The 13930-nt window shown below is 41.8% G+C and overlaps 1 protein-coding gene across 1 annotated transcript in view; it reads left to right on the top strand.

Moving 5' to 3' along the window:
* The window catches only part of gramd2aa (GRAM domain containing 2Aa), a 23396-nt gene extending 13169 nt beyond the window's left edge, over positions 1-10227 (top strand). Inside the window, exons 4-11 of the mRNA XM_008337068.3 lie at positions 1765-1837; positions 2642-2745; positions 3134-3232; positions 4351-4422; positions 4507-4563; positions 6259-6439; positions 7373-7469; positions 8572-10227. Of these exons, the coding sequence (XP_008335290.1) occupies positions 1765-1837; positions 2642-2745; positions 3134-3232; positions 4351-4422; positions 4507-4563; positions 6259-6439; positions 7373-7469; positions 8572-8680 (792 nt within the window). The 3' untranslated portion in view covers positions 8681-10227. The remainder of the gene's footprint in view (positions 1-1764; positions 1838-2641; positions 2746-3133; positions 3233-4350; positions 4423-4506; positions 4564-6258; positions 6440-7372; positions 7470-8571) is intronic.
* Positions 10228-13930: the final 3703 nt, after the last annotated feature.

Below are 13930 nucleotides of genomic sequence, written 5' to 3'. Positions count from 1 at the left end.
CTCCTTGAGCAGAGTGTTTCTGCGGCGTGGCTTCACGTCGTCCTCTGTTCTCTGTCCATCAGCCACTGACGGAGGAGGAGAGGCTTCTGCAGCCACAGATAAATCCTTCACAAACATCTGAGACAGACTTTCTTCCTGTGCAAACGTCTCTCCTGCAGCGTCCTCACAGTGACAGCTGATCTCACCATAAACTATTCTGGGACGGTGTTTGCAGTAGATATGAGTTTTTGGATGTAGTATTACTTTGAATATTCCTCCTGTGCAACATGTGTGATGCATGTGTTACATACTTAGGAGTATTTATAAGAATATATGAAGTGTAGTTCAGTCCTAGTTTTCTTTCAGTTGGATCATAGATCATATATCAGAATATTCTAAAACCAAACTTTTCTTATTTCCCCCCCAGGTTTCAGCTGATTGAAGATCTGTCTTATGAAGATGTGAAGAAATGTTACAGGGGCTCGGTGAGTCCCAGCTCTGCTTGTCAAACAACTACTGTATTACTTCACTGAGGACAATCAGGATGACACTCTGATTACACAGAATATATTGTTGATAAGAGTTCAGTACGGTACTTCTGTTGGCATTCCATTTACTGACATTCATTGGTTCCCTTTTTACCTGTAATTTTATTTAATTATTTATCCTGTTCTATTACGTAATAATGGAAAAATGTAACCAAATTCAACAGTGACTTATGCTCCGACTTCATTCATCATAATTGAGGTGCATTCACTTGAACAGTTTAAGGAATCAGTGAATCCCTGCAGCTCAGGTGGTACAGCAGCAGTCAACATTATCACAGCGCTGTTACACCTCTAAGATCCACATGACGGAGGACAGGAGCTAACAGGGGCTAATAATAGACAGACACAGGCACAGGTGACAGACAACAGCCCACTGAGCAGACATGAGTGGAGAGGAGAAGCAGGGCCGGACCGAAGGAGGGTGGCGGGGGGGAGGGGGAGCGGGGTGTTGCGGTGTCAGGGATGACAAACAGTATCGAGTTCTGGAGTTCTGTGAATGACACGGCAGTAGAAGAGCAACCGACATGGAAAATATACACGTTTGTTTGGAAAAAAGTAATGACTGTTGGGTGTAAATGAACAAAGAGGCGTTAAAGTCAAAGAAACAGATTTGATCTGTGGATTCTGAGGAGTGCATATGGCTGCTGAGTTATGCTGTTTATTCTAGGAGCTGATTAATCAGGGACTGGGCTTGTGTGTGTGTGTGTGTGTGTGTGTGTGTGTATGTATGTGTGTGTGTAGTGGAAAGCAAAGGAGGAAGGAGAGGGAGGGTGTGAGCTGCGTGCAGCGAGGAGTTGCTGTATATGCATTGAGGCAGAGAAAGGAGGCTTTGTATCTGCTGATTTGGTTCTCAGTGCGTGTGTAGTGAGGCGTTAGTGCTGTGACTGTAGTGTTAGTGTGTGTGTGTGTGTGTAGACAGTAGCCGTAGCACAGGCAGCTCTCCTACTGTGTCCTGTACTGACCGGCGACAGGGGAACAGTGTGTTTCTTGCAGCAGTCTGCTCCAGGCCCTGGATGTGCGCGAGTGTGTGTGTGTTTACGGTGCCAACGTGCTGAGCCTGGTGCAGAGCTCCCTGCCGCTGAGGGAGAGGGTGGTGTCTGCGGCCAGCGGAGCAGGAGGGGGCGCTGGTGCTGGTGGTGCCAGTGGTGCTGATGGAGTGTCCAGGGCTGCTGGCACTGTACAGACAGGCCGGTCCACCAAGGAGCTGCTCATGACTCTGCCCTGTCCCTCTGCACAGACTGTCAGCAAGTACAACTCGCAGTACCACAAACTGTTCCAGGGGGTGCCCAAGGATGAGATCCTCATGAAAGGTAAGAGTTGCTCTTTATCACAAATAAAACTCAGTCAAGTTAATGTTTGGTAGAGTAACTTTCTCTTATTGTGGGAAAAATGTTTGTTTTTCAAGTTTATTTGAACTTCACAGTAACTGAAAACTTTTCTATGTCGTATTTCACTTTCATCAACTGATGAAATCTTACTGAATCGTATGTGACAATAGACATTTTCCATGATTGAGATTTTGCAAATAGATCATTGTTTCCCAAAGACTGGGTCGCGTCCCTCAGGTGGGTCTTGCATTATGTTTCCCAGGAATTTGTGAAAAAGGTTTGTGACTTTTAAAACATGGGTCCCCAGAAAGAAAGTTTGGGAAACACTGCTGTAGATGATCATTTCTCCTCTGGTAAACAAAAAACTCAACTGTAACTTGAAACAACTGTAGTTGAGTTGATGTGTTTCTATCACTTACTGTAACTCAACAGAGTGTATAAATATAAACTGAATTACCGACTGATTTGGTAGTAAAATTAGCCTTTACCTACGTTTACATATATATTTTCATATACTGTGCACCACTGGTCAGAGTTTGGTCAGTACTAACACGTCCACAGTTAAGTGAGTACCAAAGGGAATAAACAGAACAAAGAAGTGGTCCAACGTCAGGGCAGAACTGTTGTTGTCCAAAACTGTACAAACGGACATACTGTTCTTTTTCTCCCTTTAGTTTCTATTGTTTGACCAACTTTTGATCGAGACACACCTTTGTGCCTGTTGTCAAACCTCCCACATTTAACACCCCCCCCTTCCCGCCTTCTCCCCCCTCTCTCTCTCCTCAGTTTACTCCTGCGCTCTTCTCAGAGATATTCTTCTGCAAGGCCGACTCTACATTTCCAGAAACTGGCTGTGTTTCTATGCCAACCTGTTCGGCAAAGACATCAAGGTACGAGAAGAAGTCACTGAAGTTGATTAACTGATAATTAATTAACAGATGTGATTATTTATTGATTGGACATCACACGAGGACAGACCTGAAGCTCTGTCTCCCTGGACTGTAGTCAGACTCTGACCTTTTGTGAGTCTTCCTTTTCTTTGTATTAGTTTTTCCTCCGTTTCCTTGAAACCCAAACTCTCCTCAGTCACCGTAAGCCTCTTTATCCAACTGCATTGCTGACATTCCCACTGAAATAAGACACCTTTTATCTCATACACTTGTTTTTGTCCCTGTCCAACCCCAGGGTTGGTGCATTCACTCTGATGATTTAGTCAGGATTTCGTCATCTCTCTTTAATGTTTGTCTCTGTGGAGTAACTGTCTGTGTTTCCCTGCAGGTGTCCCTCCCTGTTGCTTCTGTGAGGCTGGTGAAGAAGCACAAAACAGCGGGCCTGGTGCCCAACGGCTTGGCTATCACCACAGACACGGGCCAGAAGGTAAACACCTCCACGGCAGCCACTGTGAGTTAAAGCCACCGCGCTGATTAGTGAAGCACGGGTGCATTTTTCAGCTGAGGTGTGATGGAAAAAAAAAAACACCGGAGCTAAAGATAGGAGCAGAGCAGAGTCCCCGGCTGGTGGTGGGTTCAAGTGTTGTTGTTTTTTCCACTACTACAGGTCAAATTTCAAAGAATACTCTTCACTTTTTATCACGTCAGACTCAACCTGTCGTCAGGTGCCGGGTCCAAAGATGTTGCTGTGCCTCCGTTCATTAGTAATGATAGGTTAATAAGCAGAGCACATAAATACCCAGAGGGTGATGATGATGATTGTTTTTTTTAATTAACTGTTCTCTTAAATTAATTATTTGTCTGCAGCACAGCCTCTGTGTAAAGGCAAAGGGGTCAAGTCAGGTTGTTTGTAAAATGTTTCCAGGAACAAAAACATACATGAATTATTGAAGGCTTTTGTTTGTTGTTTTTTTTGTTTGTTTGTTTTTTTTAAATATTTCTGAAGGTCTTGAGATTCGTAGCTCAAGGACTTCGCCACAGTTAGTGGGCGAAGACATGCTTTTCATTTGAGCCACAACAGAAAACAATTAGTTTGAAATGAAACTTTTCAGCTTTTTCTGAAATTGTGCTGATTCACTCTGACTGCTCAGTACAGACACCTGATCTCTGCAGCCACGACAAAGTCCTGCTCACGCTTTGTAAATTAGAATCTAAAATGTGACTTTATACCTGTCTGTTCTAACTGGCTGAATGGTCCTCTGGACAGTTCCAGACTTCAGGCTTGAAATGATTACAGACACTGTGGGGTGTTTACATACAGCATATGTATGGAGGACAAATGTCTGGGTCCTTTCTATGTCCACATGGTGATGTAACATAGATTACATAACCGTATGTATAGGAGAGCACTGCAGTCAGTCAAAGACTGGAGCTGGTGCCTTTGTTGTGATGTGGAATTAGAAAACATGTCAGTTATAACATGTTCAACACATGTGAACCTGGTAAACTGGAACTTTTAATTGAAATAAAAAAACATTTTAAACATTAGGAAATGAAAATGTTGAGCTCCTTCTTTTCATTTTAATTTTCTTCTGTTTTTCACAGTATGTCTTTGTGTCTCTGCTGTCGAGAGACAGTGTATATGACATTCTCCGCAGGATCTGCACACACCTACAGGTCAGAGCGTGCACACATACACACACACACACATACACTGTTCATTACAGTGCAGTAACCAGGTGATTTCTTTTCTCTAATCAGGTCAATGGGAAGAGTCTGAGCTTGAAGCAGTTGATGGAGGAGCCGGCCTTATCACTGGTCAGTAACCACTACATCAACCTGGAGCATGTGTGTTAACAGGACCAATTGTGCGAGTCCCATATGGTATTAGGCCCACGTGGATGGTATAAAAATAAAATAATTGAAAGGGTGATTTTTTTGTGATATGAGCTCTGCAGCTGTGGCCTCTTTTGACTTCCTGTGGCCCGAGGCCTTCACTCTCTTCACACAGAGGAAAGATCGATAGACCAGCCTGTGACGGCTGCAGTCAGCCACTGAATTATCCTCAGAGTCAGCGAGACGTTGTCAAACACCTCGGTCAAATCACCTCATAAATGAAGACCACAGAACAGCGACGACAAATAATTGTGCTCCATTGGATTACACGTCCTTTATCATTCTGTTGTGAAGACGGAAAACTGAATATACTCATGGAGCCAACAATGACAGACGGGCAGAAACAACGTGGTATTGATCTCTGTACAGGTCTGCTCTAATGTTGGTTTCAGTTGTGAACACTTTGAAGTGACGGTGTAGCCTCATCATTAAAGTGTCGATGAGTTTGTACCAGTTAGGACAGAATCCATTCATCGACTGTTCACGTTCACATTAGCACTGAAATCATCCGTCATCGTTGGTCATTATCATTGCTACGACCAGAGTAAACACACACACAGAGGGACGACAGGCAACACAGCTGTCTTCTCACTGTGAATCACTCTAATTGATCGTCAAGGCTTCAAAGCAGCAACAGAAACACATTCAAACAGTTACTTTTTTAATTACAGCCTGTCTCCACTAGGGGATTTTGAAACGTCCTGATTTATCACCAAGGAAATCAATAGATGTCTCAGCTTCGTGGACATTTTACAAGTGATAATTGTTAAGTGAGATCAATAATTACTAGTATCTAGACCAGTGTTTCACAACCTCGTTTGAGCCGTTGTACTTGTGCACTAATGTAATGAAATATAATGATCTTCTTGTTTCAGTTGACTCATAATTTACACGCTTTGAAACTTGTGCCTATTTAGTTGAACACAACACAGATATATCTGCAGGAATTGAAAAAAGAAACCTGAAGCTCTTCTTTTTTTTTAGTATTTAGAGCCATCTGCTGCCACCTAGTGGAATGATATTTATTGTTCTTCCTATTGGTGTCGCATTGACGAAAAATGTGAAAAATTATTTGTAGTAAATTGATGATGATAAACTGTTCTACAACTATATTATTCAATGCTGAATAAAACAGAACCAGCTGCTGTTATCAAGTCCCCCGTTCAGGGTCAGCTCATACGGCCCCTTCAAACACTGTTAGTTAACTTGACACTAATCATTTAACTTTCCCATTTTACACACGATCAGCTTCTTGGAATCCATCTATATAGATACAAATCCTACTGCCAACAGTTTTGATTTCATTATTTTATCGCTTTATGACCACAACTCAAAGTTAAATAGGTTGATATTAAACTTTATTACCCCTTAAAGAAGCGTCAGGGTATTTAGTTAGACACTAGGGGGCTGAGTGATGTAGGCGGATAAAGTCAATGAGTCCTAAACAGAAAAGAAAAATAAAGGTGAGGGAAGCAGAAATCTGTAAGATAACACTTTGACCACTGCTGTTGTCTGTGTTTTGTAGCACATCTACATCTACATCACTCTACTTCACCACTAGGTGATGTTTTTCTCCCAGTCTCATATATTTACACCAGCTGTCCTTCTATTTCACAGGACGAGTTTCCAACCACCGATGATTTCCCGGCCGTCGTAGACGATTTCCAGTCAGTGTTAAAGTGGAGAAGGAAGCCCTCGGTGGTGTCTGTGTCCTCCTCTCTCCCTGATCTCCTAGGAAACTCCACCAGCAGCCTGAACACTTCTGACACACCCTTCAAATCAGAGCAGCTGCAGGAAGGTGATAAAACTATTGACATACAGACGAAAACGTCTTTGGATCTAAAGTTCAAGGCCACGCGGTCCGTGTTAAACTTGCTGGTTGAAGTGCCGGGATGAGGGAGGCGATAACTGCTGACAGCTGCTGTGTTGATTAACAACCAAATAAACGCTGCCATTGTGCAGATCAACTGTTAAATATATGTTGAACATAATGCAAAATGGGTGAGTCATTTTCACAGGTTATGATGAAGAGTGTGAAAAGTCATGGGGTTGTGTTTGTATTAGATTAAAGGCAGTGATCAAAAGCTTTTTTGAAAAAAAAAGTATTTATATGGAGTGTATGGATATTGACTGATATCATTCATGTCTTTGACCTCTGTTGGCTGCAGAGTGGAGGACAGGCCACATCAGCCTCTCTCCCTTATGTAATGGAGATTAGATCATAGTGCACTTCCATTAAAAGGCTTTTGCTCAGATGCAGATTAAGTTGAGATTACAGTTTGAAAAAGGATGTCAGCGTACATCGGCGTGCTCCAGCTCAGCTACCATGTAGTCTAGTGTTCTGTTTTTGTCCTCTGTCCAGCAGCACATTCACAACACTGAAAAAACAGGATGTTTTTTGTGTGTGCTGCGTTCAGGTTTTGTGATAAGAGGAGGTTGGCTTTTAGACAGGCAGCGTGGCAGGCTAAGCAGCAGCAGGCAGCAGCTGTGGACTCAGTGCACAGTGTTAATTAATGTCATTTTACTAAAGAGCCCAGCTCTTAGGCCCGCAAACACAACTCAGCATCCTGTGGCTGCAGAGATGCTGCTGTCATGTCTCAGCTCCAAAGTGTTTCCTGTCACAGCGCTCACAGTGAGACGGGACGCCGTGTGCTTGTTTCAGTCCAAATAGTTGGACAGGTGGACAAGCACATAGTCAAGAGACGTCCTCTGTGTGTGTGTTTGTTTTCAGAGCGAGCTCTGCAGACAGATAGAGGTCTTTTATCAGAGCCGGGGGCGGCGGAGCTGGGCCAGATGGAGTACCAGCTGCTCAGGTTCTTCACCCTGCTGTGAGTGGACACCAACACCTCCGCCACCAGTCACACACACACACACACACACACACACAAACACACACACACACAGCTGTGGAATAGTGTATGACAGCACTCCTCTGCCAGATGTGGATCTAAATTAACAGCAGTATTTATACAGATTCACTTGTTTAATTCACACAAGAAAAGCCTGGATTGTCACTGGCTCACATCTTCATTACCATGAATTCAGAAAGAACCTTTAAACTTACATTTATGAATTCAGCAGACGCTTTTATCTAAAGCTACTTACAGAGGAGGACTAACATTATCTAGCATGTTTGTCCTCTGGGAATCGAACCCAGGACAGCTTCTGAGGCAGGCGTGCTAACTGCTACACTCAGAATCACACCAACTTGGCCAAGTCGGTAAAAATCTATCAAATTGAATCCAAGTTTTCCCCTGAGGACGTGACACGTTCTACTTTAGTCTCTGTTAATGTGTGGTTTCAGTCCCTTCATTAACAGCACCATAACGAACAGTTCACAGGTAACTCTGCTGTTTTTTAAAGCAGTTACACAATAATCTGTTATTTTTGGACCGACCTCCTGTGAGAGCCGTAATAATGTTTTTTATTTATTCATTATAATGCTTTAGTAGTTTTCCTTTCTTCAAAAACGTTCCTTATTATGCTGCAGTGTGATTGGCTCAGCCTGACAGACTATTGTCATGGAGGTCTGAGCCAAGAGTGAATCTTGCGTCAGCCAAGAGGCTGCTGAACAGTGGCGTCAATGTGGAGAACTGTTGCCTCAATGCCAACAACATATTACTAGGAATCTTTAAAACAGTTATTATCATTATTACTCTAACTTATAACCACTTTTTAAATTGTTTTTTGTCTTACTATATGACTGAATATTAATATTGGTTTTTTAACTTGGTTTGAATTACACTTTTGTAATGTAACGAAAAAAATGTCACGATGTCCGAATACACACAGAGAAATGTATCGACGTTCTTCTTCTCGATGTTTGTTCAGTCCACGCTCATGGTCCAATCCTTCAGCCACGAGGACCGGCCTGCTGTGAAACAACCATTAATGTCAGTGTTCTTTGTGTGTCTCCCTGCGTGTCTTCAGGATAATCCTCCTCATCCTCTCCTCCTGCTACTTGGCATTTCGTGTGTGCAGTCTGGAGCAGCAGCTCTCCTTCCTCAGTAACACACACCTCCCCCTGAGGCAGAGGTGACACCACCTCAGCTGCACCAACGCTGCTTCAACTGCCAAAACATATCGTTGGATAAAGTCATTATTTTAAGGAGAAAAGCCCACGTTAATATTCCCCTGATCCTCTCTTATGTGGACTGTGGAATGAGGTTAAGACCCTGCAGACAGTCTGGACGGCTGTATGTAAAGTAATGACAGGGCTGTGCCCCTCTCCCCCCCTTTCTGTAACCCATCATATCTCCCGCTCCTCTCTCTGAGGATGGCAGTAAACTCCAGCTCAGATGTAGGAATTCTTCAAAGCCCTGTGGAAACAGAACCTTACAGTACACCAGCCATGGAAAGGAAAGAACAAACTTTCCCTCTTCAGGTTCTGTCGTTAAGGAACCAGTTCCTGTTCAGTGATCACTTCCAGACTATGCAAAACCCACTGTGGGTTTATCTTAAAAGATATCCTAGGTTTCACTGTAGATGGAGAGTATGATATTGAAAGACGCTGCTCAGTCAAGAGACACTGAGCAGGTGACGGTCGTGTGAAAAGACTCCAGCCTGATGTTGGTTTCACAGGTTCCAGTTTAACAGAGCTAATTTGACTGAGTTGAAACATTATTACTTGAAAATAGTTTAGACATTTCAGGTGAGTTGTTGTGACGACATATTTCTACTGTAGCTGTGACTGAACCGTGGACTAAACCACATGTTCTGCTGAGATCTTTCCTCTGCCCTAAGTCTGGAAATGTCAGTTTTGAATGATGCACTTTTTAAAAATATTTTTTTTAGATTATAGTTGTTTGTTTTTGTCTTTAAAGGTACTTTTATTTTCTCAAGTATTTATGTAAAGGACAGCTGACTTTACGGCTGACTCCTGGCTGACTGAAGTTACAAGTCATTTAACTGCAATGAACTGGAGTAATGATGCCCTCTGTTGGTGTCTGCTGTAATGTGAAAATGATTATGTACATAATCTTAGCTGTAAGCCGGGCTAACCTGCCCAGGGTGTTAGTTCTTTATACATGTGAGTTAAAGTCACCAATGACCTGGAATTTTACTTTGAGTGTATTCAGCAAGTGTTTGTGTTATGTATTGATTCAAAAAAGAAAATGGTGAATTATAGACATATTTGTAACATCTCTATAAAATAAACTGACAACATAAAGCATGTGGTAAATATGTGGATGGAAAGTCTTCTTGGATCAATCCACACAACTAATGAACCACTGTGCACACTGACAGTCAAAATGTAAACGGTGGATTAAATTACATTTTTCTACACACACATATATATATTTCTACACACACACACACACACACATATATATATATATATACCTACAAAAGTCATTATTCTAAATGACGTAATCTCATACTTTAAATGTTAACAAATAATATCTTATAACTGCTGACACTGTATGATTACAGTCGGAATGTTATGGTCTGTGATCAGGACGAAACATTTTATTCTATACGGCGTACAACACTGACATCCAGTGGTCACACACCATAGTACACTTCACGTTTGCCTAATTAAACTTCTGAAAATGGTCAATAACAATAATAAAATAAATGAACTAACATTCATGGTTACCCTTTAATCACTTAAACACGTTAATTCCTACATGTTTTTTTATCCACATGTATATTAACAAAAAAAAAACTAAATAAAATAACTATGCAATTACATTATGTAGCTATGAAGCTTACTTATCAGTGATACTAATGATCCAAGTATATGGCAACCTAAAATACTAATTAAGCTTTTTTATTGATAACTAGTTTTATTTACTTAACATTTCTTGTATTCAAAGAGTAGGGGTCGTCTTTCATCCTGGACATGAGGGGTTCAGATACATCTGTGTTGATTCATCACCAATCAACACAGTTAACCCTAATAAACCTGAGCTGCTTCTGTTACTGCTGCCCAGCCAGGATAAAGGGGTGAAGGGTTAGTCAGTGAGGGCATTTTGGGGTAAAAGTCAATGTGGTATAAAGATATGTTGATGTAGCTTTGTAAAAACGAAATACTGTGAGTCAGGTTTTATAATTATTAGCTCAGGCAGAACCTTTTAACCTTGAGAAGTACTCTAACTACATGTGTGTGAATGTGTAGCCACATTTATCAGAGGAATAATAGTGCGTGTTTGTGTGTGTGGGTGTGGCAGGGGGTGGGGTAGGTTGAAGCAGATGGCCAGACAAGCTGCAGCCTCATCCTTACCTTCAGGGAGTCATATTGTCTGTCCTGGGATGCTTGTCAAAGGACCTCTGACCTCTGCGGTGTCAGTGAGTATGACTGTAACTTAACTGTAATGGTCTGTGTATCATCACATTACATTATCTCAGTGGTGCATTAAATGTGTCCACATCTGCAGTAAATACTGTCTGCGTGTATTACAGTCAATCTACTACAGTGTTTCCCACTCACTTTTTTAGAAAAATTCCATGACAGACCAAAACAAGATCAAATGAAAAATAATGGGTTTTTTTTAATTCACAGAAACTTTTACTCATTCAGCATCAAACTGGATCCTGTTTAGCTGAAAACAACCTCGCAGGAATTGATGAAAGATTTTCTTCAACAGTTCTGAGGTAAGACCGCTCTTTTTCTGTATGGCCATACCCTGCCACCTAGTGGTGCTGTATTTAATTGTTGCTGTCACTGTTGCAGAAACAAAAAAGATAGCAATAGTTTACATTCAAACTAGCCAATAAGTTGGTGAAGATATTGGTCACTTTTACTACAATTAAAAGATTTGTGTGATGCAGAGCTGCTGCAGTGTTTTACATCAGAAATGATGGGAATTTTCCAAGAAAAACCGCCAGTAAATAATCATTACATCATTTAGGTCTTAACTGACGTTGACACTAAAAACAAGGTTACCGCGGAGTTATAATCTCTAACATTTGTCCATTTTTCCACAACCTCAAAGGAGCAAAGAGCAAAGGGACCACATGTTTAGAACATGTTTGGATTAGCGGAGGTCGACCGTGACCGCAGACACACCCTAGAGTTCACAAACAAGTCAGATAACGTCACTGTATTTATATTTATACGTGTGTGTGTGTGTGTGTGCGCCCACCCCTGGCTTAGAGCAACACACTGACACCCATCCCCTGGAGAGCTGTTGTGGTGAACATGTGAACACAAGGGGAGGGCCCAAAAACAAAACCTATATCTCCTCATTTCAACACAGATAATCTCCTGTTGTAAACTCCACGTCTAATGTAGGATTATTATCTCATCTGTATTTAAGTGTGGATAATTTACTGCAGTTTAAACGATGCTATCGCTGCTCACCTTAAGACACTGGTGTGGAGGAGGAGCAGCATCAGCTAACAACTAAATCCTCCCTATAGGTTTGACGATAACACGATGTCCTTCTGTCTGGATTATCATCTGCACTTCATCAGCTCTCTCCTCCCCCCACTCCCCTCGTCCCCTCTCCTCCTTCCAGCAACAATAACTCAGAACAGCAGGATATGTGGTTGTCAAACTCAGCGTGTGCTCACTGACTTTCCACAGAGTCGGTGGTTCCGGGTGTAAGAGTTCAGCAGAAGACGCACACACACCAAGAAAGGCAGAAATACCTGTCATTATTTCTATACTTTTTACGCAGTAAAACACATAACGGGTGTTTTGAGCAGTTATTATACTCTGACTACAACAATGTACCATGTATTTATCGTGTGTTTTGATTGTAGCTGTTAGCGTTTTATTCCTGTAATATTTTAGTCCCTGATCTCATTCCCCTTGTGTCATTATCCTGTTTAAACCCTGGGAAAACAGTTTTAACTCTGCACTTTTATTAATTTTATTGCTTCTATTATGGTGGTGTTTTCATAGTGGATTCTCGTCAGTGGGGAATTTTCTTCAGTTCTTTTCCCTGCCAGCAGAGGCTAATAAAAGTCAAACTTCACTTATATCCTGTTAACGGTTTACAGATTTCCTCGAATATCTTTTTAATGACACGGCCCTGCTGTTCTACATCATACTTTAAGATCTCTGGGGCCGGTTCCTGACTTTGTTGACTATTTCTGCAGGGTCACAAAGTCATATTGAACCATGACGATTCCTGACTCCAGGAAGTGCCATGAACCAGCCTGGCTGGCACTTCTGCATTTCTCCGCTGCAGTTTTTTTGACATGAATCACACTTCATCAGCCTTATCACTGGTGAAATCCTCATACATATGACTTATTCTGGTTTAGATGCGACCTATAGGACATACAGAGGGCTACCTGAGTGGGACAGACTTCTGGACCGTGGTGTCATGGTCTCTGTGAGCCTCCTCCAGTTGCTCTACATGCAGCCAGAACCATTGCAGGTTGTTGTAGGTGGTTGCAGATGTGCTGTGACAGGACATGATGTCATGTATAAAAATATCCAGAGAGGCCAGAGACATTCATGAGCCGACGTTATGGAATTTCGATGAGTTTAGGCGTGAGTGTAAGGGCATGTTGGTGAACTAATATGTACTGAGTCAGGGCCTCAGGAGGTAATGAGAACCATCTGCACATCCTGAGGAAGAAGAGCTCGGCTGCTGCTGCTGATGCTAATGGAGGCATGTGTTTGTGTTTGTTTATGAATGAAAATGAAGGTGGATATCTCCACATCTGGGCCCTGCACCACAAAGGAAGTCCAACATACTGATAGGTGATTCAGTGATTGGACTTCATCAGGGCTGACACTGTGGAGCAGGTTCTGTGTCTGTGAGGTTTGTTTGGATTTAGGTCTCAGGTGTTTTCAGGTGTAAGATCTTCGACTTATCTACTCAGGCTTTATTAAATCTGAACCAGGGATGTCAAATAATGTGGGCCATCCCATATTATTGGCCGATATTAGCATAATTATAGAATATTGGTAAGAATCATATTTTCCTCTGATGATGAAACCCTGATAACGCAAATTTCAGAATTTGTATCACTATTATTCAAATTGTGCTTCTGTTCCAAGTAAAGTGATGTAGAATTAGTTAAGTTTAACAGTTTAACAAATTCAGTCAGTAAAAGATGAAGATCTTTTTTTTCATTTACAATTCACAACATTTTTGATTTTGCATTTATTAGTTCGATTATCAACTGTGTTTTTTTTCTTCTAGAATGAGTTCACCGTTGAATGAATGTCAGGTTGTGTCTGGAGGTTGTCAGCTGTAAAATGAAGTGATCGCATCAACAACTCATCTGTGGCCCAGTTACTGGAGTTGTTGCTCAACACTATGGCCCACCAATGTATACATGCATTTCTTAAATGGAATTCCCAGCTGTGTGTGTTGTGACTGAG

Source organism: Cynoglossus semilaevis, unplaced genomic scaffold (assembly GCF_000523025.1).
Source record: "Cynoglossus semilaevis isolate Cse_v1.0 unplaced genomic scaffold, Cse_v1.0 scaffold1721, whole genome shotgun sequence".
In the NCBI taxonomy this organism is placed as follows: Eukaryota; Metazoa; Chordata; class Actinopteri; order Pleuronectiformes; family Cynoglossidae; genus Cynoglossus; species Cynoglossus semilaevis.
The sequence above is the reverse complement of the archived record's forward strand: the minus strand, read 5'-3'. Positions and strand labels throughout refer to the sequence as shown.